This window comes from Orbicella faveolata, unplaced genomic scaffold, assembly GCF_042242905.1.
Source record: "Orbicella faveolata isolate gen_17 unplaced genomic scaffold, um_ofav_v1 contig_4, whole genome shotgun sequence".
Classification (NCBI taxonomy): Eukaryota; Metazoa; Cnidaria; class Anthozoa; order Scleractinia; family Merulinidae; genus Orbicella; species Orbicella faveolata.
Genome location: NW_028301569.1, coordinates 10113233 through 10140000, shown reverse-complemented (window position 1 = coordinate 10140000; position 26768 = coordinate 10113233). Strand labels below are relative to the sequence as shown.

At 37.9% G+C, this 26768-nt stretch overlaps 1 protein-coding gene and 2 long non-coding RNA genes across 5 annotated transcripts in view; 2 read left to right on the top strand and 1 right to left on the bottom strand.

Annotated features, from left to right (window-relative positions):
* The window catches only part of LOC110057507 (CUB and sushi domain-containing protein 3-like), a 41341-nt gene that overhangs the window by 5745 nt on the left and 8828 nt on the right, over nucleotides 1–26768 (bottom strand). The window contains exons 8-48 of the mRNA XM_089276266.1: nucleotides 26590–26768; nucleotides 26193–26291; nucleotides 25520–25673; nucleotides 24885–25063; nucleotides 24484–24582; nucleotides 23820–23973; nucleotides 23184–23362; nucleotides 22784–22882; nucleotides 22120–22273; nucleotides 21677–21855; nucleotides 21274–21372; nucleotides 20672–20825; nucleotides 20234–20412; nucleotides 19834–19932; nucleotides 19166–19319; nucleotides 18724–18902; nucleotides 18321–18419; nucleotides 17649–17802; nucleotides 17013–17191; nucleotides 16612–16710; nucleotides 15935–16088; nucleotides 15300–15478; nucleotides 14900–14998; nucleotides 14235–14388; nucleotides 13797–13975; nucleotides 13399–13497; nucleotides 12723–12876; nucleotides 12284–12462; nucleotides 11890–11988; nucleotides 10025–10263; nucleotides 6857–7006; nucleotides 6466–6592; nucleotides 5996–6091; nucleotides 5278–5431; nucleotides 4840–5018; nucleotides 4439–4531; nucleotides 3759–3912; nucleotides 2854–3032; nucleotides 2372–2467; nucleotides 1582–1956; nucleotides 149–529 (exon numbers count right to left, since the gene is read on the bottom strand). Of these exons, the coding sequence (XP_089132392.1) occupies nucleotides 149–529; nucleotides 1582–1956; nucleotides 2372–2467; nucleotides 2854–3032; nucleotides 3759–3912; nucleotides 4439–4531; nucleotides 4840–5018; nucleotides 5278–5431; nucleotides 5996–6091; nucleotides 6466–6592; nucleotides 6857–7006; nucleotides 10025–10263; nucleotides 11890–11988; nucleotides 12284–12462; nucleotides 12723–12876; nucleotides 13399–13497; nucleotides 13797–13975; nucleotides 14235–14388; nucleotides 14900–14998; nucleotides 15300–15478; nucleotides 15935–16088; nucleotides 16612–16710; nucleotides 17013–17191; nucleotides 17649–17802; nucleotides 18321–18419; nucleotides 18724–18902; nucleotides 19166–19319; nucleotides 19834–19932; nucleotides 20234–20412; nucleotides 20672–20825; nucleotides 21274–21372; nucleotides 21677–21855; nucleotides 22120–22273; nucleotides 22784–22882; nucleotides 23184–23362; nucleotides 23820–23973; nucleotides 24484–24582; nucleotides 24885–25063; nucleotides 25520–25673; nucleotides 26193–26291; nucleotides 26590–26768 (6389 nt within the window). The remainder of the gene's footprint in view (nucleotides 1–148; nucleotides 530–1581; nucleotides 1957–2371; nucleotides 2468–2853; nucleotides 3033–3758; nucleotides 3913–4438; nucleotides 4532–4839; nucleotides 5019–5277; nucleotides 5432–5995; nucleotides 6092–6465; nucleotides 6593–6856; nucleotides 7007–10024; nucleotides 10264–11889; nucleotides 11989–12283; nucleotides 12463–12722; nucleotides 12877–13398; nucleotides 13498–13796; nucleotides 13976–14234; nucleotides 14389–14899; nucleotides 14999–15299; nucleotides 15479–15934; nucleotides 16089–16611; nucleotides 16711–17012; nucleotides 17192–17648; nucleotides 17803–18320; nucleotides 18420–18723; nucleotides 18903–19165; nucleotides 19320–19833; nucleotides 19933–20233; nucleotides 20413–20671; nucleotides 20826–21273; nucleotides 21373–21676; nucleotides 21856–22119; nucleotides 22274–22783; nucleotides 22883–23183; nucleotides 23363–23819; nucleotides 23974–24483; nucleotides 24583–24884; nucleotides 25064–25519; nucleotides 25674–26192; nucleotides 26292–26589) is intronic.
* LOC149101394 (uncharacterized) lies at nucleotides 7479–12026 on the top strand. The gene is made up of 2 exons (XR_016203128.1): nucleotides 7479–7836; nucleotides 11877–12026. It is a non-coding gene; the product is annotated as an uncharacterized LOC149101394 (long non-coding RNA).
* Nucleotides 21242–26286, top strand: LOC149101393 (uncharacterized). Of its 3 annotated transcripts, XR_016203125.1 has the most exons (7): nucleotides 21242–21378; nucleotides 22113–22352; nucleotides 22771–22888; nucleotides 23813–24052; nucleotides 24471–24588; nucleotides 25503–25688; nucleotides 26180–26286. It is a non-coding gene; the product is annotated as an uncharacterized LOC149101393 (long non-coding RNA). The 3 variants fall into 3 exon arrangements; XR_016203126.1 differs by lacking the exon at nucleotides 26180–26286 and having other exon boundaries at nucleotides 25513–26021; XR_016203124.1 differs by lacking the exon at nucleotides 26180–26286 and having other exon boundaries at nucleotides 25503–26021.

Below are 26768 nucleotides of genomic sequence, written 5' to 3'. Positions count from 1 at the left end.
GTATGGCCGAGTGCGTTCGTGGAGGAGAAGAGAATTGACCAGATCTTTCTTGACTCGCTCTCTTCACCATGTTTGTCGCTTCACTAATTAGTCTGTTCATAGGCTGTTTAATACTGAAATGAACACCAAATTAATGATGTGCACTTACCTGAAGGCGTGAAGTTCAACTGAGTATAAGTTGCTTTGAATCCCACACTCTGCATCTCATTAGCACCATCGGAGAAAAACCGCACTGTCAAGGTCTCACGAATCGAGTAAAATGTTAAAATTCTATTCGGCCTACCACACGTTCTTCCACTTGGAGCTCCATCATTAGAGAAGGCATTTTGGACCTCCAGATAATCACACACGCATCTTTCAAGGCCACATTCAAAGATGTCCAGAGTGTCTTCAATTTCTAGCTTGACGCGGTTTCCCCTGTTGGCTGTGATTTGCCAGGTACAGTCTTGGTTGTTTGGATATCTTCTGGGGTAGAAAGGACTGGTAATGACGCCGGAGGTTTCGTTCAACTGGGCCATAGCCGGACACACTAAGAACGGAGTTCAAAAATATCATCAAGACCAAGTCATTTGTGACATTAAGAGAGTGCTTGAAAGGATTTTTCCGGGGGGAGACCTCTCATATAAAAATGACGCGAAAATTTTGAAAAGAACCCCTAAGAGGTACCAAGATCCCGTTTTGTGTGCGTGGCTTGCTTTTTTTTTTTTTTCTAAAACAACACATTATCTCCTGTCATCTCATGTGGAGGCTAAACACTCTAAGACGTACCAAAACCGCATTTTTAACCCCTGAAAGATACGACGAGTACCCCCGTCCCTTTTACACGAGTTTCCCCCGGGACATTAAATATTCGCAAGAGTCAAACTCGAGGACCATAAAGGCGTTATAAATTTTGGCTCACTTGCCTGATAAAATAAAAGTTGCAATGGTAGCCAACAAAGATTTTCTTTTACAATGAAACCTGTATCAAACGGGCCCCATATTAAGCGCACACCCTCTTACCTTCCTCTCACCCTCTCTTTAAGCTCTTAAACGTTTTTGTACTTTTACCTTTTTAAATTTTTTTATAATCTTACAGAACCCCTATGATAACAGTACTTTCAATTACTGATGGGTTAATCCTGTTTAAAGATTCGTTTATTATTGTTATTATTATTATTATTATTATTATTATTATTATTATTTACTGTCAAATGAACGCGCATTCCGCGGACACCTATGCTGAGCGGACGCCTACACCCATTTTGTTGCACAAAACCTGCAATAAATGGACACTTCAAGTGTTTTTACTTCTAAAAGCTCAGCTCAGACTCCTTTGTTCAGCGATGTCGGTTTCAAGCTAAGTAGCTAGATTATTCCAGATTGCTGCATTGACTGACTGGACATTGTGCTATGAACAGTCTTTGATCTTGCACTGTGTTACATTGTGTCGCAAAAAGTTAATACTGAATAAATTATTATTGCACAATATGTTAGAACCTGTTTAGGAAGGGCACCCTGCATTAAGCGGACACTAGTGAGTGTCAAAAGGGTGTCCGCTTAATGCAGGTTTCACTGTTGGTATTTGGTGGGCTAACTTACAGTCATCGGCAGAGATTGCCTCGTAAAATGCCTTGAACCCTGTGACCACATTGTTGAGTGACAGCAATCTCACTTGGATGAAATTCCCGACAGAGAACACCGGATTAGGAATGTTTTGACCACAAAGCCTGAATAGTGCAGCGCCATCATCTGATGCCACATTAGTAATAAAAACACGGGCTCCTCCGAGAAAACCCGTACAGTCAGTTTGCTGATTTGGTTCCAGTGTGAAGTTGAGAAAGGTCAATTTGATAATAAGCCCAGCAGGAACTGTAATAGTCGAGGTACACTCGGTGTTTCGAGGAAAATTATTTGGAAAATTTGGACTTGTTAGGAATCCACTGGTTCCAGCAAGGTCTCCAAGTCCACATTCTGCTGCAAAACAAAATACATCTGCTTGGCCACATGGGAAAAAAAAGTGATCTTTACTGCCAATACTGTTTAAGTTACAGTTTGCTTTATTTCATAATATGTTGAAAGAAAGAGCAATACAGAGACGGATCCAGGATTTCTCAAGGACTGACACAACCAAACGAGATTTTTTTAAGAATGAACAAACAGGCTCATTTTTCACGAGAAACGAAGACCTCAAAATCGCATTTATCGACCACATGCTGGTTTTCTCAAACCAGGTATCGCATCCACCCAAACATACTACGTTGGCACTGAAGCCAAATTGAAGTACGCTTGGAATTTGAATTAAGCCCTGGTTTTTGTTTTATTTCGAAGTGAGAGAGAATAATTTTTTGCAATAACAATGAATAACGCACTAATAGTCAAGTTAACTTACCGGTAGGAGGCAGCCTTGTAGTCACCTGCATTGTGGGCGTCGGTGTTGCAATAACTGCTGATGAAGAAGGTGTGGGTGCGAGCGAAGATATCGGAGCTATGGGAAGAAGTTCAGGGAGAATATTAACATACTTACTAAAATAGTGAAGTTGCTGGCTTTTTTTTCGAAGAGTGTCTAGCTTTTTCCATAGCATTTTCGAACTTTCTCCATACTAGGTTTAGACTCGCGAATATTCTCCGTACATTTCCGAATATTTCCGAAAAGACGTGCAAAGGCAATTAAGATTGACGAAGAGTAAAACGGGAAAAACATATTTAATAGAATACCAACAAATGTTAAGCGAATTCAGCATTTCAAGTTCAGCCAACCTTGGTGTGGTTTTACTTGCTCAAAGCATAGCTGATGGATTCAGCCTTTAAAATTAAGGAGTATTTTCAATTCGTTCTTTGGCGCTCCTGGCAGTCGTGGGAGAGGTTACCCACCAGACGTTATGCTGTATTGCGCCTTGAAACCTTGTCTTGTGACAGAAGAGTCGGTGGTAAATCTGATAGTCAGCAACGTAGTTCTGTCTCCTCTAACTGTAACAGTGAATCCCGACCTAGAGCCACTGAGCCTTTCTATGGTCTGGTCAAAGTTGTCGGTCAACTCAACGACGTCAAAGCTGCAAACAAATGCATACAAGTACAAACTTTGTGTGAGAACTTTCAAGGTTGAAAGAAGCATTAAAACCTCTGATTCATCGTGCTTTTCAGTTGTAATAACGTAATAGCTGTTTTGATACGAGTGTCGAAAATTAGTTAGTTTTCTTACCTACCAGATTGGCTTTAAAAACTTACGCCAATCAGAAGTAAACCCAAAACCAATCGTGACTTGTTCACTCACTTTTTCCCGCGCTTCACGTCGGCTACTTGCATTTACTTCGAGTTTTAATTGACTCACTGTATTGTCTATGTCCTTTGTGATTGGCTAGAGTACTTGATTACTTGGTTTTGGTTTTACAGCACTCAATTGAAAACCGCTCTATAGAAATCAAATCTTAAAGAAAAACCAGGTAAAAACAACAACAATAACAACAATCCGTATCTTAAACACGATTTGGTTTAAAGCAACAGCTAGGTTTGCTTCTGGGGTCGTGTATCGAGCTAAAAGTTGAATAAAACATAGATATGTATAGTAATAATAATAATTTGATATGCATTCATCCACCCGGTAAGAAAGAAATCTGTTAAGTTCTTGAATTGCAGTCTAATTGTCGAAATATTAGTGTCATAAGTCAAAAGACCTGTTCATTTATGCAAGTCACAATTGATTTTAACTTTCCTCTTATTTCAATTTAAATTATAGATGTACTGCTAATAACTTAATTCTAATCATGACTAGGGCTTACAATGACTCTGTTTCAAACACAATAAACTGAAGCCTGAGAATTCCATTGGCGGGAATAGGCAAAGTCCATAAACAGTTCAAGTTGTTGGAGTAAAAGCCAGGATATCCAGGAGAGGCAAACGATCCTGATGATCCATTTAACGTTCCCCCGCATGCTGAGATAAAAAACAAAGTGAAATTTGTTAAACAACTCACTTTCTCCACACTGCGAATTATAAGTCAATAGAAAAAGTCGTGTAACTTCGTTTACTGTACATGTTTATAAGGACATGTTGAGAACAACTATTGCCTCGATCTTAACTATCACAATCGTAAGAATTCATGACCTGTAGAAGTAACGTTTCTCTCTAACGTCACAACTGTGCACTTGATATGTATATATGAGAGTGAGATTTGATGTTAGCTCAGTTGAAAACGGCTCGAGATAACTTTGATATGGTTACCCCTATCTGTCCATTAACCATTTGAACTTGTTTATTCGAACTAAATTTTACCAAAGAGATAAATGAGATCAGATTATGAACAACATCAAACCCTTACGTCATTTCTATCAAGTATTACGCAGTGATGTTGAGTACGAGGCCATAGGCGTGACAGCCTGGCGATCTTCTGAAGCTAAGAACTTAGCTATCCTGATGTGGTAAATAATGAATGTTTCATAATCAACGCAAGTTAACTTACCGATAAAAGGCGGCTGTGTAGTTGCTTGTATTGTGGACGATGATGTTAGAACAACACTGGATGAAAGGGGCGTGGGCGCGATGGCTGATGCCACTGTGGTTGAAGGTATGAAAAATATGGTCATAATTGTACTTTAATATGTCAGATATGTAAAAACCTTACACCATCTAAACTGCAATTAATTGTATAGGGATGTTTTATAAGACATGAGTTCTAAAGATATCTCAAGTCCAAAGAGTTTTTGACATCAATCTTAGGTAGTTATCAATATTAGAAGGGCATCAAGACAAGTCCCTGCATACTTATATAAAACACGGTAGAATTAATATCAGCCTTTAAATTTAACATGTATTTTCATTTCCTACTTTGGTTCTTTTGGAATTGTGAGATAGGTTACCCACCAAACGTTATGCTATATTGCGCCTTGAAACCTTGTCTTGTGATGGAAAAGTCGGTGGTAAATCTGATCCTCAGCAACGTAGTCCTGTCTCCTCTAACTGTAACAGTGAATCCCGACCTAGAGCCACTGAGCCTTTCTATTCTCTGGCCAAAGATGTCGGTCAACTCAACGAAGTCACAGCTTAAAAACATATTTACAGGTATAGCTTGTATGAAATTTTGAAGGATTAAAGAACCAAATAAAACTCCTGATTCATAGAGTTTATCATAATAATGTCATATAGATATCAAGAGGTAAAGGAAAACCAAGTAATATTAGTGTCATAAGTTAGAGGACCTATTTATGTAAGCCAGTCACAATTGATTTTAACCCTCCCCTTATTACAATGAAGTATTTATGTATTGCTAATAACATAACTGCAATTATAACTAGGGCTTACCACGACTGTGTTTCAAACACGACAAACTGAAGCCTGAGAACTCCATTAGCGGGAATAGGCAAAGTCCATAAACAGTTCAAGTTGTTGGAGTAAAACCCAGGATATCCAGGAGAGGCAAACGATCCTGATGATCCGCTTAACGTTGCACCACATGCTGAGAAAAAAAACAAGGTGAAATTTGTAAAATGGCTCAATATCTCTGCACTGTGATTTATCAGTCAATAGAAAAAGTCGTGGAAGTATGTTTATCATACATGTTCATATTTACATAATCATGAGAAACATCTATTGTCTCAATCTTAACTGTCACACTGGTAAGTATTCTTGATCTGTAGAAGTAATGTTTACTCTCTAACATCACTATTGTTCTCTTGATATGGATTTATGAAAGTAAGATTTGATGGTAGCTCACTCAAGTGTTACGCCACTGGCTTCCGTTGTCAGTCATTTGTGATATCACCGTCTCATCCCTCCCCCACAACCCTTGATATGAAGAGAATGAAGTAAGATCCGCCGCGAACTGGACATTCCGTGCCCTCGTCTTACTGAACCACGCCCTGTGTTCTGCCAGTGATCATGAGTGTTTAGGGCAGCTGAGGTAACAAAGTATCAGCTACATTTGACGTCTTTGTCCAAGACAGCGACATTACGAGTTTTCCTTAGCCGAAGATTTAAATAATGAAGATATTTTAACTTTCAAACCAACAAGTTAGCTTACCAGTGAAGGGTGGTTGTGTAGTCACTGTTAGAGGCGTTGTCCTTGCATTAACTGCGGTAGAAGAAGATCTGGGCAAGAGTGTTGACGCCGCGGTAACTGGAGGTAAAGTTGAACCGAGAATCATTTAGTTTGCCAACATTTTCCGACGTTTTGGAGCATTTTCCGAAAATTTCTCAAGAGTATCCGCCGAGAAACTAAATTCAAGGTAAAGTTAAATTAAATTAAGTTAAATTTATTAATGATCAATAATTGAGTTGTTGATCATTGACTTGAGATATCCAATGAACTTCGACAAAGATTGTCCTTGGGTCAACTTGAGGTTTCAGAACAATCTCCGGACATTTTGGATTGTTATCTGAAAATCCCCGAAAATTGTGTAGGGTTTGTTCATATTCCACCATGTACTGTTGGTAGTAAATTTGTCAAAATATGTAGCACAATTTGTATTTGATCAGTATTAATTAACTAACCTTCAATAGCCGGAATTAGTATTACGCCAGAACGAAGCCCTCTAAAAGTGTGTCTTGGAAAGCGGCCTAGCGGCTCTACGTCACTGGTAAAATGGTAAGCATAGATAAGGAAAATTGGAACTCCTTGCTAGAAACCAAGACAAACAAAAACAGAAAAAAAGTATCGTCACATATTCTTAACCAGCCTGCTGCATGAGAATTGTTCATTTTTTTTTCTTCTTTTGATGGCGAAATGTTTGCTAATAACCTCGCACAATTCATCGACAAAAAGAAGTTGCAAGTAGGGACGTAATTTTAAAAATGTTTATTTGACTTACAGTCGTCGAGCGTTGTTAGAAAAATAATAACAATATGCACGGGCAGACAGAATCAGAAGATTGCGTTATTTTACCTCGATAGCAACGTCGTTTTGCTGATCTGCTGTGTTTCGCTGGCGATAAAACGCCAAAGTTGTTTTCCCGTTTTCTTCGCTGGAGTGAGTCAATACCCAGTCTTGATGTGGATCCAGAGGTGGTTGTGTAAACCCAATGGTGAAATAGTCCTGGAAGATCGAAAATAGCAAGTTAGTGAGCGATTTAATCACAAAACTACTGTAAGAATTAACTGAAGTTTACGGTACTATAGTAAAGGTGGATTATTATGTAGAACAAATAATATTGTAATTATTTTATGAATTAAATAAAAGAAGGTGGGAAAGTTATAGTTGGTGATATAGGAGGGAGGGGATGAGGGTGTTTATATTCTAAGCAGTAACAACAACAGGAACACAAACAAAACCAACAACTTCTACTATTAATTTCCACTCCTTTTTGCTCGTGGATGTTATGTAACATCCATGAGCTTAGGAGGCAGTCGGATGGCGCTCACTCACTCACTCACTCACTCACTCGATTCTAATTAATTTATTCATTAAACCTGGTTAAACAATTTTCTCCTACCCCCCCCCCCCCCCACCCCCGCCTGCTGAGTATTGTTTTCGTCCAAGAGTGTTCAGGCGTCTTCAGGAAGGTTCTTTGACGAGGGGGTACTAGAAAGGCGTACATTTTTGCCCGATAAATCGAGAGCCTGGGTACGAGTTTGTCGAACGCTTCGAAGATTGAAGTCGGCCATTTTGGTTTCATGTGATTTTCTTTCGTAAATATGTTGTGTTTTTTTTTGCCTATCGGCTTTTGCCCACACCTAGATGAAAGTTGGTAGAGGTATTTATGACTGTGGTCATGTATCGTTTACAACAGCACGGTCGGCGAGGTCAAAGAATTGATACATGACACCCGGGAAGACAAAGCCAGAAAGTGAGATCGTGATTAGCTTATTTTCGTGGCAAGAGAATTTGATGGTTTCCACTCGCTTTCTCTCGTTGTGTAGTCTAAGGTAAGCTTAAATTCTTGTTAGGTTTTGGTTTTATTGTTTCTTTATTGTTTTATTTTGTACACACACGTTGAAATTCTCCCTGTGTTAGTATCGCAAGCTCAAAATTTGTAAGCTTGTTTTTAAATACCTGGGGGAAAAAAATTTCGAATTGCCTTATATTTTATTTTTGTTTTCGTTCACACTACATTTCTTTTGTATTCCACGCAGTTCGACCAAATTTCTTCACGGATGATATGTAAGGCAACTTACATGTACGATTGAGTAAATATACACTGCAATATTTTAGTGATGGATGAACAAATTAAGTTCAAGAGACTGTGTAGATCTATTTGTTTGCGAGAAAGATATGCTGTCCAATTGTGTCAAAAAGCCGAACGCATGGTGGCTGGTGATGTAGATTTTTTTTTTTTTTGCTCTTAGAAATGAGAGATTTAAACAAATTGACATCAAAACTTGAATTACGGAGAAGAGACTGCTTGATAATTGTCAACATAAGTATGTTCTGTCATCGTTGCAAAAATCTATTAGCAGAGACATATCTGCAATCCTTTTGAATATTGCTGCATTGCTAGTGAGATTAGCACAGACAATTACCAAGATATATAGGAATAAAATACCGTGATTTTTGTTTCCAAGAAAGAAAATTATTATTATTTTACTTGCATGCACTACAATATGCAGTATCCTTATTATTGTATTGCACCAAGCTGGGGGACTTCTTCCAGCAGTGGACTTAAGTTGCACTTTTTTTCAGGCTGGAGGTATTATAAGACTTAACAGGACGGGGATTTCAAACATTAATAATTTTGATTATTTATCCCAGAAATAAGATCTAGTCGGCCGCATTAGGTTTGTGAAAGGGGTTTCAGGCTTGAAGCTACACGTATATGAAAGGAAAGCCTTTCCTGTTAAAAACACTGCAAAATGGATAGGTCTTTGACCTTGGGCCAGAGCCTCCTTGTATAAAACTTTGTTACTTCCCTTCCTCCTCTCCATGGACATATTTCTATAAAAAAAAAACCTTATAAATTGTAAATAAAAACATTCCCTTCACTTCAGGCTCATGACTGAAACAAAACTGTCTGAAATCATTCTTTCGAATTCTTATAATATTGAAGGAAATACTTTTTTTCATAGATTTCCTGTTTATCCACAAGCTATAATCAAATTGTTTATGTTCGACTTAGCTTAGAGTAAACAAGTTTTTTCCAATATCCATGTCTCACTTAAGTGAAATTGGGCAAAATACTCTTGGCAGTCCTAGCAGTCTCAAGTTGATTGCCTCAAATAAATTTCAAAATGATGTATTGTAATTTTTGCATAATAGTAATCATTGTCATACAGCTGTTTCATAATGTTAACTGAACAAGGACCATAACCAATTTACCTTGACCCAAAATGCATTGCTGACTCATATACATAATTATATTGTCAATTTTGGACTGACTGGTAAATATGGTGAACTCTCATTTAATGATTTCATTTTGAAACAGACTGTTGTTATTCTTTGACACTACATCATGTATAAGTTGATGTGATAACAATGTTCCAATTTCAATCAAAATTAATATTATTATCCATTTTAAAATTTATAAGTTGTCTGTGTAAACAACTTGTTATTTGATTCTTGTATTCCTTTTCTATTTCGAGCAGTCCGACCTCGAGCCCTGGCTGGGAACATTGTGTCATGTTTTTGAGCAAGACACTTAACTCTCACAGTGCCTCATTCCATTCAGGTGTATAAAAAAGTACTGGCAAATTTAATATTATGGAAGTAACCCGGCGACCGACTAGCATCCCATCCGGGGGCATTAGAAATACTCGTAGTCGCTTCATGCTACAGAAACCGGGATAAGTGCCGACCTGATGGGCCACTTGGCTCATATGCAGACTTTACTTCCACTACGGAGTTGTTGTTTGCCTCTTTTTTAGAACGAATGCTCGTGCGAAACATTTCACATGAAAATGACTTGATTTTCAAGAGAATGAACGTACAGGTGACATGCATTTTCATACGAATAGTTTTGCACAAAGAATCATTTTGCCACAGAGGCAAAAGTCAACTATTCATCCATGAGCTGGCTCAGGAAGCCTTTGATTCTCTCCCAGGCCCGCCCGCTTTTTCGATCTTCGCCACTGACCGAGAGCCTGGAACACGCTAAATACAAACAGAGCAGAAGCACATTACCCTAAGGTAGCCTATTCCATTTACAACTCCACCAACGGCCACGTCGTATCCCCTCATTCCAGTTGGTGCTCGAGTAGCAACACCAAATCCAATCCATCCTGTCGTCATGACCTCCGTCATGAAGTTTAGCCTGTCTGTAGAGCTATCGTACATCCACGAAACATTGTAGTTACCATTGCTTAAAGAAAGAAAGTTGGCGAAATGTACTGGTGGAGCCTTGGTCGGCAGTCTTGAGGTTGCTAGATAATTTGAAAGAAGGCTAGATTGTAGGATTATTTATTGGTTTCAACCTCTGGACTTAAAGTGGGGCGTGGTTGTGGATTGGGGGCGGGAGGGGTGTGGGGGCGGAGGGGGTATGGCGCTACTTAGGTGTAATAGTGAAGCGCGCGAGCTTATGTTCCTCTGACAACTGAGTTGTTGTTGAATGTTTATAGTTGTCAGCAATGCACTTAGCTCCAACTGGCCAGTTCTCAGGCATGACACTTAAGGAAAGAAAGAAAGATTTCAAATAAACACAATAAGCTTAAAACTCCTAACTGGTAAGAGGCAGACCCAGCTGGCTACTTAATTAAAAGCATGTCCCAATAGTTCAACTACTCCAACTTGGTGGTCAGAGGGGAACTTGAACCCGCGACCTCTGGATTTCAAGTGCGGCGTCCTAACCACTCGGCCACGCTACCGCCTTACTTTATAACTGAACTTAGCATTTACATATACAACTAACATTACGATATCGCTGGAGCTTTGCTCTCTTTTTTCACCATAGTGTTACTCTTTACTGATAAATAATGAAGGTATTTTAACAGTCAACGCAACTAGTTAGCTTATCAGTAGACTACGAGTAGTCCCTCTTTCGCTTAGTCCGTCGTGCGTGACGCGAAAGAAAACCGCGAGAAAAAATGGCCGCGCGAAATCCTGGCGGCGGGGAGCGCGCGAAAGGAGGGACTACCGCCTAAGCCCAAGAGTTTGAATTATGTGTTGCTCTCACAACGCAAAAATGTGATTGGCTTATGTTAGGAGCGTTGACAACGGAATGTTTTGGAACCGGAGCAAATCGAAGCGGTACCGGAGCAAGTCGAAGCGTTGGAATCGCGCTTCGCAAGCCGTGATGTTCTTGCGAATCTGCCAACAGGCTTTGGAAAGATTTAAATTTATTCAGTGTTTTGTTTGGCAAAGCTTTCTGCCTCCACCCCGACTGCGAGCGTGTTAGTGATTTCGCCGCTCAACAGCATCGTCTAAGTCAGCGAATACAAATTCACTGAGCTTGGCCTTTCTGCCGTCCATTTGAAAGATTGAACCGGACTCTCACTTGACACTGGACATTCACCTGAAATTTTCCGCTGCTATAGGCAAACATTTCACCGCAGTTGGATGATCTCCTATGTATAATGTATGATGTATAATGTAAATTCTCGGTTGAAACTCTGTTGAAATTTTCGCAATAACTTTTAGACGCAGCGAAAATCGTTACAAGAGGCCTCATTCGCCGTCTTCTTTTTAAAACTTCTTTGGCAGTTTCACTGAACGAACACTGAACGAAGATATACTTCTCACGGCATATGTTTTTCCCTGGCTACTTGAAGAGTAGAGTAGAACAATTTTACTCAGATCTCCCGGGGCTATTGATAACAGGCGATAATAAGAGGACGTCAAAATGAGAAATCCTACACTGAAAAATCACTCGGCCGTGAAAGCGCAAACTCTTGGGCTTAGGCGGTAGTCCCTCCTTTCGCGCTCTCCTAGCCCCCAGGATTCCGCGCCGCCATTTTTTTCTCGCGAATTTCTTTCGCGTCACGCACGATCCGACGGACTAAGCGAAAGAGAATAATAATGAGTATTTAACACTCAACAGCTAGTTAGCTTACCGATAAAGGGTGGCTGTGTAGTCCCTTGTATTGTGGACGTTGATGTTAGAACAACACCGGATGAAAGGGGCGTGGGCGCGATGGTTGATGCCACTGTGGCTGAAGGTAAGAAAAATATGGTCATAATTGTACTTCAATATATCAGATAAAGAAAAAACTTTAACCATCCAAACTGCAATTAATTGTATAGAAACGTTTTATAAGACATCAGTTCTGAAGAACAGGTCCAAAGAATTTTTGACACCAATCTTAGGTAGTTATCAATGTTAACATTGATCAAGCCAAGTCCCTGCATACTTATATAAAACACGGTACAATTAATATCAGCCTTTAGATATAACATGATTTCATTTCGTACTTTGGTTCTCTTGGAATTGTAAGATAGGTTACTTACCAAATGTTATGCTGTATTGCGCCTTGAAACCTTGTCTTGTGATAGAAAAGTCGGTGGTAAATCTGATTCTCAGCAACGTAGTCCTGTCTCCTCTAACTGTAACGGTGAATCCCGACCTAGAGCCACTGAGCCTTTCTATTCTCTGGCCAAAAATGTCAGTCAACTCAACGAAGTCACAGCTTAAAAAAATGTATACAGGTATAGCTTCGTATGAAAATTTTCAAGGTTGAAAGAAACAATTTAAATTCCTGATTCATAGTGCTTAACATAATAATGTAATATGAAAATCAAAACGTAAAGAAAAACCACTCAATATTAGTGTCAAAAGTCAAAAGACCTATTCATCCAAGCCAGTCAGATTTGATTTTAACCTTCCCCTTATTACAATAAAATATTTATGTCTACTGATAACATAATTGTAATGATTACAAGTGCTTACCAGGACTCTGTTTCAAAAACAATAAACTGAAGCCTGAGAACTCTATTAGGGGGAATAAACAAAGTCCATGAACAATTCAAGTTGTTGGAGTAAAAGCCAGGATATCCAGGAGAGGCAAATGATCCTGATGATCCACTTAACGTTCCACCACATGCTGAGAGAAAACAGGATGAAATTTGTAAAACGACTCACTTTCTCTGCACGGCGATTTATCAGTCAATAGAAAAAGTCGTGTAAGTACGTTTCTTATACATGTTTATAAGGACATATTAGGAACAACTATAGTCTCAATCTTAACTGTCACAATTGAAAGTATTCATAACCTGTAGAAGCAATGTTTGCTCTCGAACATCACTATTGTACGCTTGATATGCATTTATGAGAGTAAGATTTAATGCTAGCTCAGTTGAAAGTGCGTCTCTATAACTTTGATATGGTTGCCGTTATCAGTCCATAAAGGCTTTTACCTCATACACCCAAATTATAGTAACCGAAGAGAAAAATTGGCTCAGATTATGAACGACAACAACCTCTTATTTCTATCAGTTGTTATGTGAAGATGTGGGTTTTAGGAGATAACAAGCTTAACGGCCTCGTCAACCCTTGAAGCTACGAACATATATAGCCTGATGCGGTAAATAAGGAATGTTTAACACTCAACGGCTAGTTAGCTTACCGATAAAGGGTGGCTGTGTAGTCCCTTGTATTGTGGACGTTGATGTTAGAACAACGGCGGATGAAAGGGGCGTGGGCGCGATGCTTGATGCCACTGTGGCTGAAGATAGGAAAATATGGTTATATTTGTACTTTAATATGTCAGATAAAGAAAAAACTGACACCCGTATCTAAACTGTAATTAATTGTTTAGAAATGTCTTACAAAACATCAGTTCTAAAGATATTTTAGGTCTAAAGAATTTTTGACCCCATTGTTAGGTAGATATCAATGTTAACAGGGATTAAGCCAAGTCCTTGCATACTTATATAAAACACAATACAATTAATATCAGCGTTTAACTATAACGTCTTCATTCCGTACTTTAGTTCTCGTGGAATTGTAAGATAGATTACTCACCAAACGTTATGCTGTACTGCGCCTTGAAACCTTGTCTTGTGAAAGAACGGTCGGTGGTAAATCTGATTCTCAACAACGTAGTTCTGTCTCCTCTAACTGTAACAGTGAATCCCGACCTAAAGCCACTGAGCCTTTCTATTCTCTGGCCAAAAATGTCGGTCAACTCAACAAAGTCACAGCTTTAAAAAAATGTATACAGGTATAGCTTCGTATGAAATTTCCAGGTTGAAAGAAACAATTTAAACTCCTGATTCATAGTGCTCAACATAATAATGTAATATGAAAATCAAAACGAAAAGAAAAACCTTGGAATATTAGTGTCAAAAGTCAAAAGACCCATTCTTGCAAGCCAGTCATATTTGATTTTAACCTTCCCCTAATTACAACGAAGTATTTATGTCTGCTAATAACATAATTGTAATGATAACTAATACTTACCACGACTGTGTTTCAAACACAATAAACTGAAGCCTGAGAACGCCATTAGCGGGAATAAACAAAGTCCATAAACAGTTCAAGTTGTTGGAGTAAAAGCCAGGATATCCAGGAGAGGCAAATGATCCTGATGATCCACTTAACGTTCCACCACATGCTGAGAGAAAACAAGGTGATGTTTTTAAAACGACTCACTTTCTCTGCACGGCGATTTATCAGTCAATAGAAAAAGTCGTGTAAGTACTTTTATTATACACGTTCATAAGGACATATTAGAAACAACTATTGTTTGAACCTTAACTTTCACAACCGTAACTATTCATGACCTAATGACTTCCCTTTCAAATTACTCTTGCGCCCTTGATATACATTTATGAGCGTAAGACTTGATGATAGCTCAGTTGAAAACGCGTCTCTATTTATGATATGGTTACGGTCATCAGTCCAGTTATGATTTGACCTCATACGCTCAAATTACATTAACGGAGAGAAAAATTACATCAAATTATGAACGACAACAACCACTTAGCTCATTTCTATCAGTTTTATGTGAAGAGGTGGGTTTAAGAGGCCACAGGCTTAACGGTCTGGTGATCTATCGATCGAAACTGATACGGTCTGATGCAGTTAATAATGTATATTTAACACTCAAGACCTATTCAGCTTACCGATAAAGGGTGGCTGTGTAGTCCCTTGTATTACGGACGTTGATGTTAGAACAACGCCGGATGAAAGGGGCGTCGGCGCGATGGTTGATGCTACTGTGGCTTAAGGTAGGAAAAATATGGTTACATTTGTACTTTAAGATGTCAGATAAAGAAATACTTTACACCATCCAAACTGCAATTGATTGTATAGATATGCTTTATGAGATATCAGTTCTAAAGATATTTCACGTCCAAAGAATTTTTGACACCAATCTGAAGTAGTTATCAATGTTGAGAGGGGTCAAACCAAGTCCCCGCATACTTACATAAAATACGGTACAATTAATATCAGCCTTTAAATATATTATGTATTGTCATTTGGTACTTTGGTTCTCTTGGAATTGTGAGATAGGTTACTCACCAAACGTTATACTGTATTGCGCCTTGAATCCTTGTCTTGTGATAAAACGGTCGGTTGTAAATCTGATTCTCAGCAACCTAGTTCTGTCTCCTCTCACGGTAATAGTGAATCCCGACCTAGAGCCATTGAGCGTGTCTATTCTCTGGCCAAAGATGTCAGTCAATTCAACGAAGTCACAGCTTTAAAAAAATGTACACAGCCATAGCTTCGTATGAAAATTTTCAAAGATGAATTAAAGACAAATAGGCGATTTACATGATGGCGTCATTTGACTACAACTACCAGACTCCTTGTCTGTTTCTGTTTCTTATGCTTATTGGAGCAATTGTTATTTCAACCCCTTTGGGAATTCAAAATTGAAATAATAAAGAAAAAACGAAAGGAATTCTGGTAGTCGTAGTCAAATGACGACAACGTGCAAATCTGCTATTAAAAGTCGTGGTTCGTAGGGCTTGACATAATAATGTAACATACAAATCAAAACTTAAAACAAAACCAAGCAATACTAGTGGCAAAATTAAGGTTAAAAGACCTATTCATGTAAGCCAGTCAGTATTGATTTTAACCTTCTTCTGATTACAATGAAGTATTTATGTACTGCTAATAACATAATTGTAATTATAACTAGGCCTTACCACGACTGTGTTTCGAACACAATAAACTGAAGCCTGAGAACTCCATTAGCGGGAATAAACAAAATCCACAAACAGTTTAAGTTGTTGGAGTAAAAGCCAGGATATCCAGGAGAGGCAAATGATCCTGATGATCCACGTAACGTACCACCACATGCTAAGAGAAAACAAGGTGAAATTTGTAAAATGACTTAGTTTCTCTGCAGTGCGATTTATCAGTCAATAGCAAAAGTTGTGGAAGTGCGTTTGTTATACATATTCATAAGGACATATTAGGAACAACTATTGTCTCAGTTTTAACTCTCACAATGGAAATTATTCATGACCTGTAGAAGTAATGTTTACTCTCTAACATCACTATTGTGCACTTGATAGACATTCGCGAGAGTAAGATTTGATGCTAGCTCAGTTGAAAACGCCTCTCGATAACTTTAATATGGTTACCGTTATCAGTCCATTAAGGATTTTACCTCATGCACCCAAATTACAGTAACCGGAGATAAAAATTAGATCAGATTATGAACGACAGCAACCTCTTATTTCTATCAGTTGTTATGTGAAGATGTGGGTTTTAGGAGGTCACAGGCTTAACGGCCTGGTTAACCCTTGAAGCTAAGAACAGTATATAGTCTGATGCGGTAAATAATGAATATTTAACACTCAACAGCTATTCAGCTTACCGATAAAGGGCGGCTGTGTAGTCCCTTGTATTACAGACGTTGATGTTAGAACAACGCCAGATGAAAGGGGCGTGGGCGCGATGCTTGATGCGACTGTGGCTTAAGGTAGGAAAAAATATGGTAATATTTGTACTTTAACATGTCAGATAAAGAAATACCTTACACCATCCAAACTGCAATTGATTGTATAGAAATGCTTTATGAGATATCAGTTCTAAAGATATTTCACGTCCAAAGAATTTTTGACACCAATCTGAAGTAGTTATCAATGTTGACAGGGATCAAACCAAGTCCCTGCATACTTATATAAAATACGGTACAATTAATATCAGCCTTTAAATATATTATGTATTGTCATTTGGTACTTTGGTTCTCTTGGAATTGTGAGATAGGTTACTCACCAAACGTTATACTGTATTGCGCCTTGAATCCTTGTCTTGTGATAGAACGGTCGGTGGTAAATCTGATTCTCAGCAACCTAGTTCTGTCTCCTCTAACGATAATAGTGAATCCCGACCTAGAGCCATTGAGCCTGTCTATTCTCTGGCCAAAGATGTCAGTCAATTCAACGAAGTCACAGCTTTAAAAAAATGTATACAGGTATAGCTTCGTATGAAAATTTTCAAGGTTAAATTAAAGACCAATAGGCAATTTGGCTGATGGCGTCATTTAACTACAACTACCAGACTCCTTGTCTGTTTCTTTTTCTTATGCTTAAATGAGCAATTGTTATTTAAACCCCTTTGGGAATTCAAAATTGAAATAACAAAGGAAAAACGAAAGGAATTCTGGTAGTGGTAGTCAAATGACGACAGCTTGCAAATCTGCTATTAAAACTCGTGGTTCATAGGGCTTGACATAATAATGTAACATACAAATCAAAACTTAAAACAAAACCATGCAATATTAGTGGCAAAATTTAAGGTTAAAAGATCTATTCATTTAACCCAGTCACGTTTGATTTTAATCTTCCTTTTACTACAATGAAGTATTTATGTACTGCTAATAAAATAGTTGTAATTTTAACTACGCCATACCACGACTGTGTTTCGAACACAATAAACTGAAGCCTGAGAACTCCATTAGCGGGAATAAACAAAGTCCATAAACAGTTCAAGTTGTTGAAGTAAAAGCCAGGATATCCAGGAGAGGCAAATGATCCTGATGATTCACTTAAGGTTCCACCACATGCTGAGAGAAAACAAGGTGAAATTTGTAAAATGACTTACTTCCTCTGCACTGCGATTTATCAGTCAATAGCAAAAGCTGTGGAAGTGCGTTTGTTGTAGATGTTCATAAGGGCATATTAGGAACTATTGTCTCAATTTTAACTCTCACAATCGAAAGTATTCATGACCTGTAGAAGTTATGTTTACTCTCTAACATCGCTATTGTGGGCTTGATAGGCATTCGCGATAGTAAGATTTTATGCTAGCTTAGTTGAAAACGCCTCTCGATAACTTTAATATGGTTACCGTTATCAGTCCATTAAGGATTTTACCTCATTCACCCAATTTACAGTAGCCGGAAAGAAAAAATTAGAACAGACTATAAACGACAACCTCTTATTTCTATCAGTTGTTATGTGAAGACGTCGGTTTTAGGAGGTGACAGGCTTAACAGCCTGCTTAACCCTTGAAGCTAAAAACAGTATATAGTCTGATGCGGTAAATAATGAATATTTAACACTCAACAGCTAGTTAGCTTACCGATAAAGGGTGGCTGTGTAGTCCCTTGTATTGTGGACGTTGATGTTAGAACAACGGCGGACGAAAGGGGCGTGGGCGCCATGGTTGATGCCACTGTGGCTGAAGGTATGAAAAATATGGCCATAATTGTACTTTAAAATCAGATAAGTAAAAACCATACACCATATAAACTGCAATTAATTGTATAGGAATGTGTTATAGGACATCAGTTCTAAAGATATTTCAGGTCCAAAGAGTTTTTGACACCAATCTTAGGTAGTTATCAACGTTAGAAAGGCATCAACCCAACTCCCTGAATACTTATATAAAACAGGGTACAATTAATATGCGCCTTTGAATATAACATGTTTTCATTTCGTACTTTGGCTGGCTTGGAATTGTAAGGTAGGTTATAATTACTCACCAAACGTTATGCTGTATTGCGCCTTGAAACCTTGTCTTGTGACAGAAAAGTCGGTGGTAAATCTAATTCTCAGCAACGTAGTTCTGTCTCCTCTAACTGTAACAGTGAATCCCGACCTAGAGCCACTGAGCCTTTCTATTCTCTGGCCAACGTTGTCGGTCAACTCAACGAAGTCACAGCTGAAAAAAAAAATGTATACAGGTATAGCTTCGTATGAAAATTTTCAAGGTTGAAGGGAACAATTTAAACTCCTGATTCATAGTGCTTAACATAATAATGTAATATGAAAATCAAAACGTAAAGGAAAACCACTCAATATTAGTGTCAAAAGTCAAAAGACCTATTCATCTAAGCCAGTCAAATTTGATTTTAACCTTTCCCTTATTACAATAAAGTATTTTTGTCTACTAATTACATAATTGTAATGATTACTAGTGCTTACCACGACTCTGTTTCAAACACAATGAACTGAAGCCTGAGAACTCCATTAGGGGGAATTAACAAAGTCCATAAACAGTTCAAGTTGTTGGAGTAAAAGCCAGGATATCCAGGAGAGGCAAATGATCCTGATGATCCACTTAACGTTCCACCACATGCTGAGAGAAAACAGGATGAAATTTTTAAAACGACTCACTTTTTGTGCGCGGCGATTTATCAGTCAATAGAAAAAGTCGTGTAAGTACTTTTATTATACATGTTCATAAGGACATATTAGAAACAACTATTGTTTGAACCTTAACTTTCACAACCGTGACTATTCATGACCTAATGACTTCCCTTCCACATCACTCTTGCGCGCTTGATATACACTTATGAGCGTAAGACTTGATGATAGCTCAGTTGAAAACGCGTCTCTATTTATGATATGGTTACGGTCATCAGTCCAGTTATGATTTGACCTCATACGCTCAAATTACATTAACGGAGAGAAAAATTACATCAAATTATGAACGACAACAACCACTTAGCTCATTTCTATCAGTTTTATGTGAAGAGGTGGGTTAAGAGGTCACAGGCTCAACAGTCTGGTGATCCATCGATCGCACCTTATATAGCCTGATGCATGCAGTTAATAATGAATATTAAACACTCAACAGGTATTCAGCTTACCGATAAAGGGTGGCTGTGTAGTCTCTTGTATTGTGGACGTTGATGTTAGAACAACGCCGGATGAAATTGGCGTGGGCGCGATGCTTGATCCCACTGTGGCTGAAGATAGGAAAATATGGTTATATTTGTACTTTATTATGTGAGATAAAGAAAAAACTTACACCCGTACCTAAACTGCAATTAATTGTTTAGAAATGTTTTACAAGACATCAGTTCTAAAGATATTTTAGGTCTAAAGATTTTTTGACCCCATTGTTAGGTAGATATCATTGTTAATAGGGATTAAGCCAAGTCCCTGCATACTTATATAAAACACGGTACAATTAATATCAGCGTTTAAATATAACATGTCTTCATTCCGTACTTTAGTTCTCGTGGAATTGTAAGATAGATTACTCACCAAACGTTATGCTGTATTGCGCCTTGAAACCTTGTCTTGTGAAAGAACGATCGGTGGTAAATCTGATTCTCAGCAACGTGGTCCTGTCTCCTCTAACTGTAACAGTGAATCCCGACCTAAAGCCACTGAGCCTTTCTATTCTCTGGCCAAAAATGTCGGTCAACTCAACAAAGTCACAGCTTTAAAAAAATGTATACAGGTATAGCTTCGTATGAAATTTCCAGGTTGAAAGAAACAATTTAAATTCCTGATTCATAGTGCTCAACATAATAATGTAATATTAAAATCAAAACGAAAAGAAAAACCTTGGAATATTAGTGTCAAAAGTCAAAAGACCCATTCTTGCAAGCCAGTCACAATTGATTTTAACCTTCCCCTAGTTACAACGAAGTATTTATGTCTGCTAATAACATAATTGTAATGATAACTAATACTTACCACGACTGTGTTTCAAACACAATAAACTGAAGCCTGAGAACGCCATTAGCGGGAATAAACAAAGTCCATAAACAGTTCAAGTTGTTGGAGTAAAAGCCAGGATATCCAGGAGAGGCAAATGATCCTGATGATCCACTTAACGTTCCACCACATGCTGAGAGAAAACAAGATGAAATTTATAGATGTTCGTAAGGACATATTAGGAACTATTGTCTCAATTTTAACTCTCACAATCGAAAGTATTCATGACCTGTAGAAGTTATGTTTACTCTCTAACATCGCTATTGTGGGCTTGATAGGCATTCGCGATAGTAAGATTTTATGCTAGCTTAGTTGAAAACGCCTCTCGATAACTTTAATATGGTTACCGTTATCAGTCCATTAAGGATTTTACCTCATTCACCCAATTTACAGTAGCCGGAAAGAAAAAATTAGAACAGACTATAAACGACAACCTCTTATTTCTATCAGTTGTTATGTGAAGACGTCGGTTTTAGGAGGTGACAGGCTTAACAACCTGCTTAACCCTTGAAGCTAAAAACAGTATATAGTCTGATGCGGTAAATAATGAATATTTAACACTCAACAGCTAGTTAGCTTACCGATAAAGGGTGGCTGTGTAGTCCCTTGTATTGTGGACGTTGATGTTAGAACAACGGCAGATGAAAGGGGCGTGGGCGCGATGGTTGATGCCACTGTGGCTGAAGGTATGAAAAATATGTTCATAATTGTACTTTAAAATCAGATAAGTAAAAACCACACACTATATAAACTGCAATTAATTGTATAGGAATGTGTTATAGGACATCAGTTCTAAATATATTTTAGGTCCAAAGAATTTTTGACACCAATCTTAGGTAGTTATCAACGTTAGAAAGGAATCAAGCCAAGTCCCTGAATACTTATATAAAACAGGGTACAATTAACCTGCGCCTTTGAACATAACATGTTTTCATTTCGTACTTTGGCTGGCTTGGAATTGTAAGGTAGGTTATAATTACTCACCAAACGTTATGCTGTATTGCGCCTTGAAACCTTGTCTTGTGATAGAAACGTCGGTTGTAAATCTGATTCTCAGCAACGTAGTTCTGTCTCCTCTAACTGTAACAGTGAATCCCGACCTAGAGCCACTGAGCCTTTCTATTCTCTGGCCAATGTTGTCGGTCAACTCAACGAAGTCACAGCTTAAAAAAAAATGTATACAGGTATAGCTTCGTATGAAAATTTTTTCAAGGTTGAAGGGAACAATTTAAACTCCTGATTCATAGTGCTTAACATAATAATGTAATATGAAAATCAAAACGTAAAGAAACACCACTCAATATTAGTGTCAAAAGTCAAAAGACCTATTCATCTAAGCCAGTCAAATTTGATTTTAACCTTTCCCTTATTACAATAAAGTATTTTTGTCTACTAATTACATAATTGTAATGATTACTAGTGCTTACCACGACTCTGTTTCGAACACAATAAACTGAAGCCTGAGAACTCCATTAGCGGGAATTAACAAAGTCCATAAACAGTTCAAGTTGTTGGAGTAAAAGCCAGGATATCCAGGAGAGGCAAATGATCCTGATGATCCACTTAACGTTCCACCACATGCTGAGAGAAAACAGGATGAAATTTTTAAAACGACTCACTTTTTGTGCACGGCGATTTATCAGTCAATAGAAAAAGTCGTGTAAGTACTTTTATTATACATGTTCATAAGGACATATTAGAAACAACTATTGTTTCAACCTTAACTTTCACAACCGTAACTATTCATGACCTAATGACTTCTCTTTCACATCACTTTTGCGCGCTTAATATACACTTATGAGCGTAAGACTTGATTATAGCTCAGTTGAAAACGCGTCTCTATTTATGATATGGTTACGGTCATCAGTCCAGTTATGATTTGACCTCATACGCCCAAATTACATTAACGGAGAGAAAAATTACATCAAATTATGAACGACAACAACCACTTAGCTCATTTCTATCAGTTTTATGTGAAGAGGTGGGTTAAGAGGCCACAGGCTTAACAGTCTGGTGATGCATCGATCGAAACTTATATAGTCTGATGCAGTTAATAATGTATATTTAACACTCAACAGGTATTCAGCTTACCGATAAAGGGTGGCTGTGTAGTCCCTTGTATTACGGACGTTGATGTTAGAACAACGCCGGATGAAAGGGGTGTGGGTGCAATGGTTGATGCCACTGAGGCTAAACGTAGGCAAAATATGGTTATATTTGTACTTTAACATGTCAGATAAAGAAATACCTTACATCATCCAAAGTGCAATTGATTGTATAGAAATGCTTTATAAGACATCAGTTCTAAAGATATTTCAAGTCCAAAGAATTTTTGACACCAATCTGAAGTAGTTATTAATGTTTACAGGGATCAAACCACGTCCCTGCATACTTATATAAAACACGCTACAATTAATATCAGCCTTTAAATATATTATGTATTGTCATTTTGTACTTTGATTCTCGTCGAATTGTGAGAGGGTTTACTCACCAAACGTTATACTGTATTGCGCCTTGAATCCTTGTCTTGTGATAAAACGGTCGGTTGTAAATCTGATTCTCAGCAACGGAGTTCTGTCTCCTCTAACTGTAACAGTGAATCCCGACCTAGAGCCATTGAGCGTGTCTATTCTCTGGCCGAAGATGTCGGTCAATTCAACGAAGTCACAGCTTTAAAAAAATGTACACAGATATAGCTTCGTATGAAAATTTTCAAAGTTGAATTAAAGACAAATAGGCGATTTGGCTGATGGCGTCATTTGACTACAACTACCAGACTCCTTGTCTGTTTCTGTTTCTTATGCTTATTGGAGCAATTGTTATTTAAACCGCATTCGAAAATCCAAAATTGAAATAATAAAGAAAAAACGAAAGGAATTCTGGTAGTGGTAGTCAAATGACGACAACGTGCAAATCTGCTATTAAAACTCGTGATTCATAGGGCTTGACATAATAATGTAACATACAAACGAAAACTTAAAACAAAACCATGCAATATTAGTGGTTAAATTAAGGTTGAAAGAGCTATTTATGTAAGCCAGTCACTGTTGATTTCATTCTTCTTCTTATTACAATGAAGTTTTTATGTACTGCTAATAACATAATTGTAATTATAACTAGGCCATACCACGACTGTGTTTCGAACACAATAAACTGAAGCCTGAGAACTCCATTAGCGGGAATAAACAAAGTCCATAAACAGTTCAAGTTGTTGGAGTAAAAGCCAGGATATCCAGGAGAGGCAAATGATCCTGATGATCCACTTAACGTTCCACCACATGCTGAGAGAAAACAAGATGAAATTTTTAAAACGACTCACTTTCTCTGCACGGCGATTTATCAGTCAATAGAAAAAGTCGTGTAAGTACGTTTATTATACATGTTCATAAGGACATATTAGAAACAACTATTGTTTCAACCTTAACTTTCACAACCGTAACTATTCATGACCTAATGACTTCCCTTTCACATCACTCTTGCGCGCTTGATATACATTTATGAGCGTAAGACTTGATGATAGCTCAGTTGAAAACGCGTCTCTATTTATGATATGGTTACGGTCATCAGTCCAGTTATGATTTGACCTCATACACCCAAATTACATTAACGGAGAGAAAAATTACATCAAATTATGAACGACAACAACCACTTAGCTCATTTCTATCAGTTTTATGTGAAGAGGTGGGTTAAGAGGCCACAGGCTTAACAGTGTGGTGATGCATCAATCGAAACTTAGATAGTCTGATGCAGTTAATAATGAATATTTAACACTCATCAGGTATTCAGCTTACCGATAAAGGGTGGCTGTATAGTCCCTTGTATTAGAGACGTTGATGTTAGAACAACGCCGGATGAAAGGGGCGTGGGCGCGATGGTTGATGCCACTGAGGCTAAAGGTAGGAAAAATATGGTTATATTTGTACTTTAACATGTCAGATAAAGAAATACCTTACATCATCCAAACTGCAATTGATTGTATAGAAATGCTTTTTAAGACATCAGTTCTAAAGATATTTCAAGTCCAAAGAATTTTTTGACACCAATCTGAAGTAGTTATTAATGTGGACAGGGATCAAACCACGTCCCTGCATACTTATATAAAACACGCTACAATTAATAGCAGCCTTTAACTATATTATGTATTGTCATTTTGTACTTTGATTCTCGTGGAATTGTGAGAGGGTTTACTCACCAAACGTTATACTGTATTGCGCCTTGAAACCTTGTCTTGTGATAAAACGGTCGGTTGTAAATCTGATTCTCAGCAACGGAGTTCTGTCTCCTCTAACTGTAACAGTGAATCCCGACCTAGAGCCATTGAGCCTGTCTATTGTCTGGCCGAAGATGTCGGTCAATTCAACGGAGTCACAGCTTTAAAAAAATGTACACAGGTATAGCTTCGTATGAATATTTTCAAAGGTGAATTAAAGTCAAATAGGCGATTTGGCTGATGGCGTCATTTGACTACAACTACCAGACTCCTTGTCTGTTTCTGTTTCTTATGCTTATTGGAGCAATTGTTATTTAAACCGCATTGGATATTCAAAATTGAAATAATAAAGAAAAAACGAAAGAAATTCTGGGAGTGGTAGTCAAATGACGACAACGTGCAAATCTGTTATTAAAACTCGTGATTCATAGGGCTTGACATAATAATGTAACATACAAATGAAAACTTAAAACAAAACCATGCAATATTAGTGGCAAAATTAAGGTTAAAAGAGCTATTCATGTAAGCCAGTCAGTATTGATTTCAACCTTCCTCTTATTACAATAAATTATTTATGTACTGCTAATAACATAATTGCAGTTATAACTAGGCCATACCACGACTGTGTTTCGAACACAATAAACTGAAGCCTGAGAACTCCATTAGTGGGAATAAACAAAGTCCATAAACAGTTTAAGTTGTTGGAGTAAAAGCCAGGATATCCAGGAGAGGCAAATGATCCTGATGATCCACGTAACGTTCCCCCACATGCTGAGAGAAAACAAGGTGAAATTTGTAAAATGACTTAGTTTCTCTGCACTGCGATTTATCAGTCAATAGCAAAAGTCGTTAAGTGCGTTTGTTATATATGTGAACAAGGACTTATTAGGAACAACTATTGTCTCAATTTTAACTCTCACAATCGAAAGTATTCATGACCTGTAGAAGTTATGTTTACTCTCTAACATCGCTATTGTGGGCTTGATAGGCATTCGCCAGAGTAAGATTTTATGCCAGGTTAGTTGAAAACGCCCGTCGATAACTTTAATATGGTTACCGTGATCAGTCCATTAAGGATTTTACCTCATTCACCCAAATGACAGTAACAGGAAAGAAAAATTAGATCAGATTATGAAGGAAAACCTCTTATTTCTATCAGTTTTTATGTGAAGATGTGGGTTTTAGAAGGTCACAGGCTTAACTGCCTGGTTAACCCTTGAAGCTGAGAAAAGTATATAGTCTGATGCGGTAAATAATGAATATTTAACACTCAACAGCTAGTTAGCTTACCCATAAAGGGTGGCTGTGTACTCCCTTGTACTGTAGACGCTGATGTTAGAACAACGGCGGATGAAAGGGGCGTGGGCGCGATTGTTGGTGCCACTGTGGCTGAAGGTATGAAAAATATGGCCATAATTGGACGTTGGAATCAGATAAGTAAAAACTATACACCATATAAACTGCAATTAATTGTATAGGAATGTTTTATAAGACATAAGTTCTAAAGACATTTCAGGTCCAAAGAATTTTTGACACCAATCTTAGGTCGTTATCAACGTTGGAAGGGAATCAAGCCAAGTCCCTGAATACTTATATAAAACAGGGTACAATAAATATGAGCCTTTAAACATAACATGTTTTTATTTCGTACTTTGGCTGGCTTGGGATTGTAAGATAGGTTACTCACCAAACGTTATGCTGTATTGCGCCTTGAAACCTTGTCTTGTGATAGAAAAGTCGGTGGTAAATCTGATTCTCAGCAACGTAGTTCTGTCTCCTCTAACTGTAACAGTGAATCCCGACCTAGAGCCACTGAGCCTTTCTATTCTCTGGCCAAAATTGTCGGTCAACTCAACGAAGTCACAG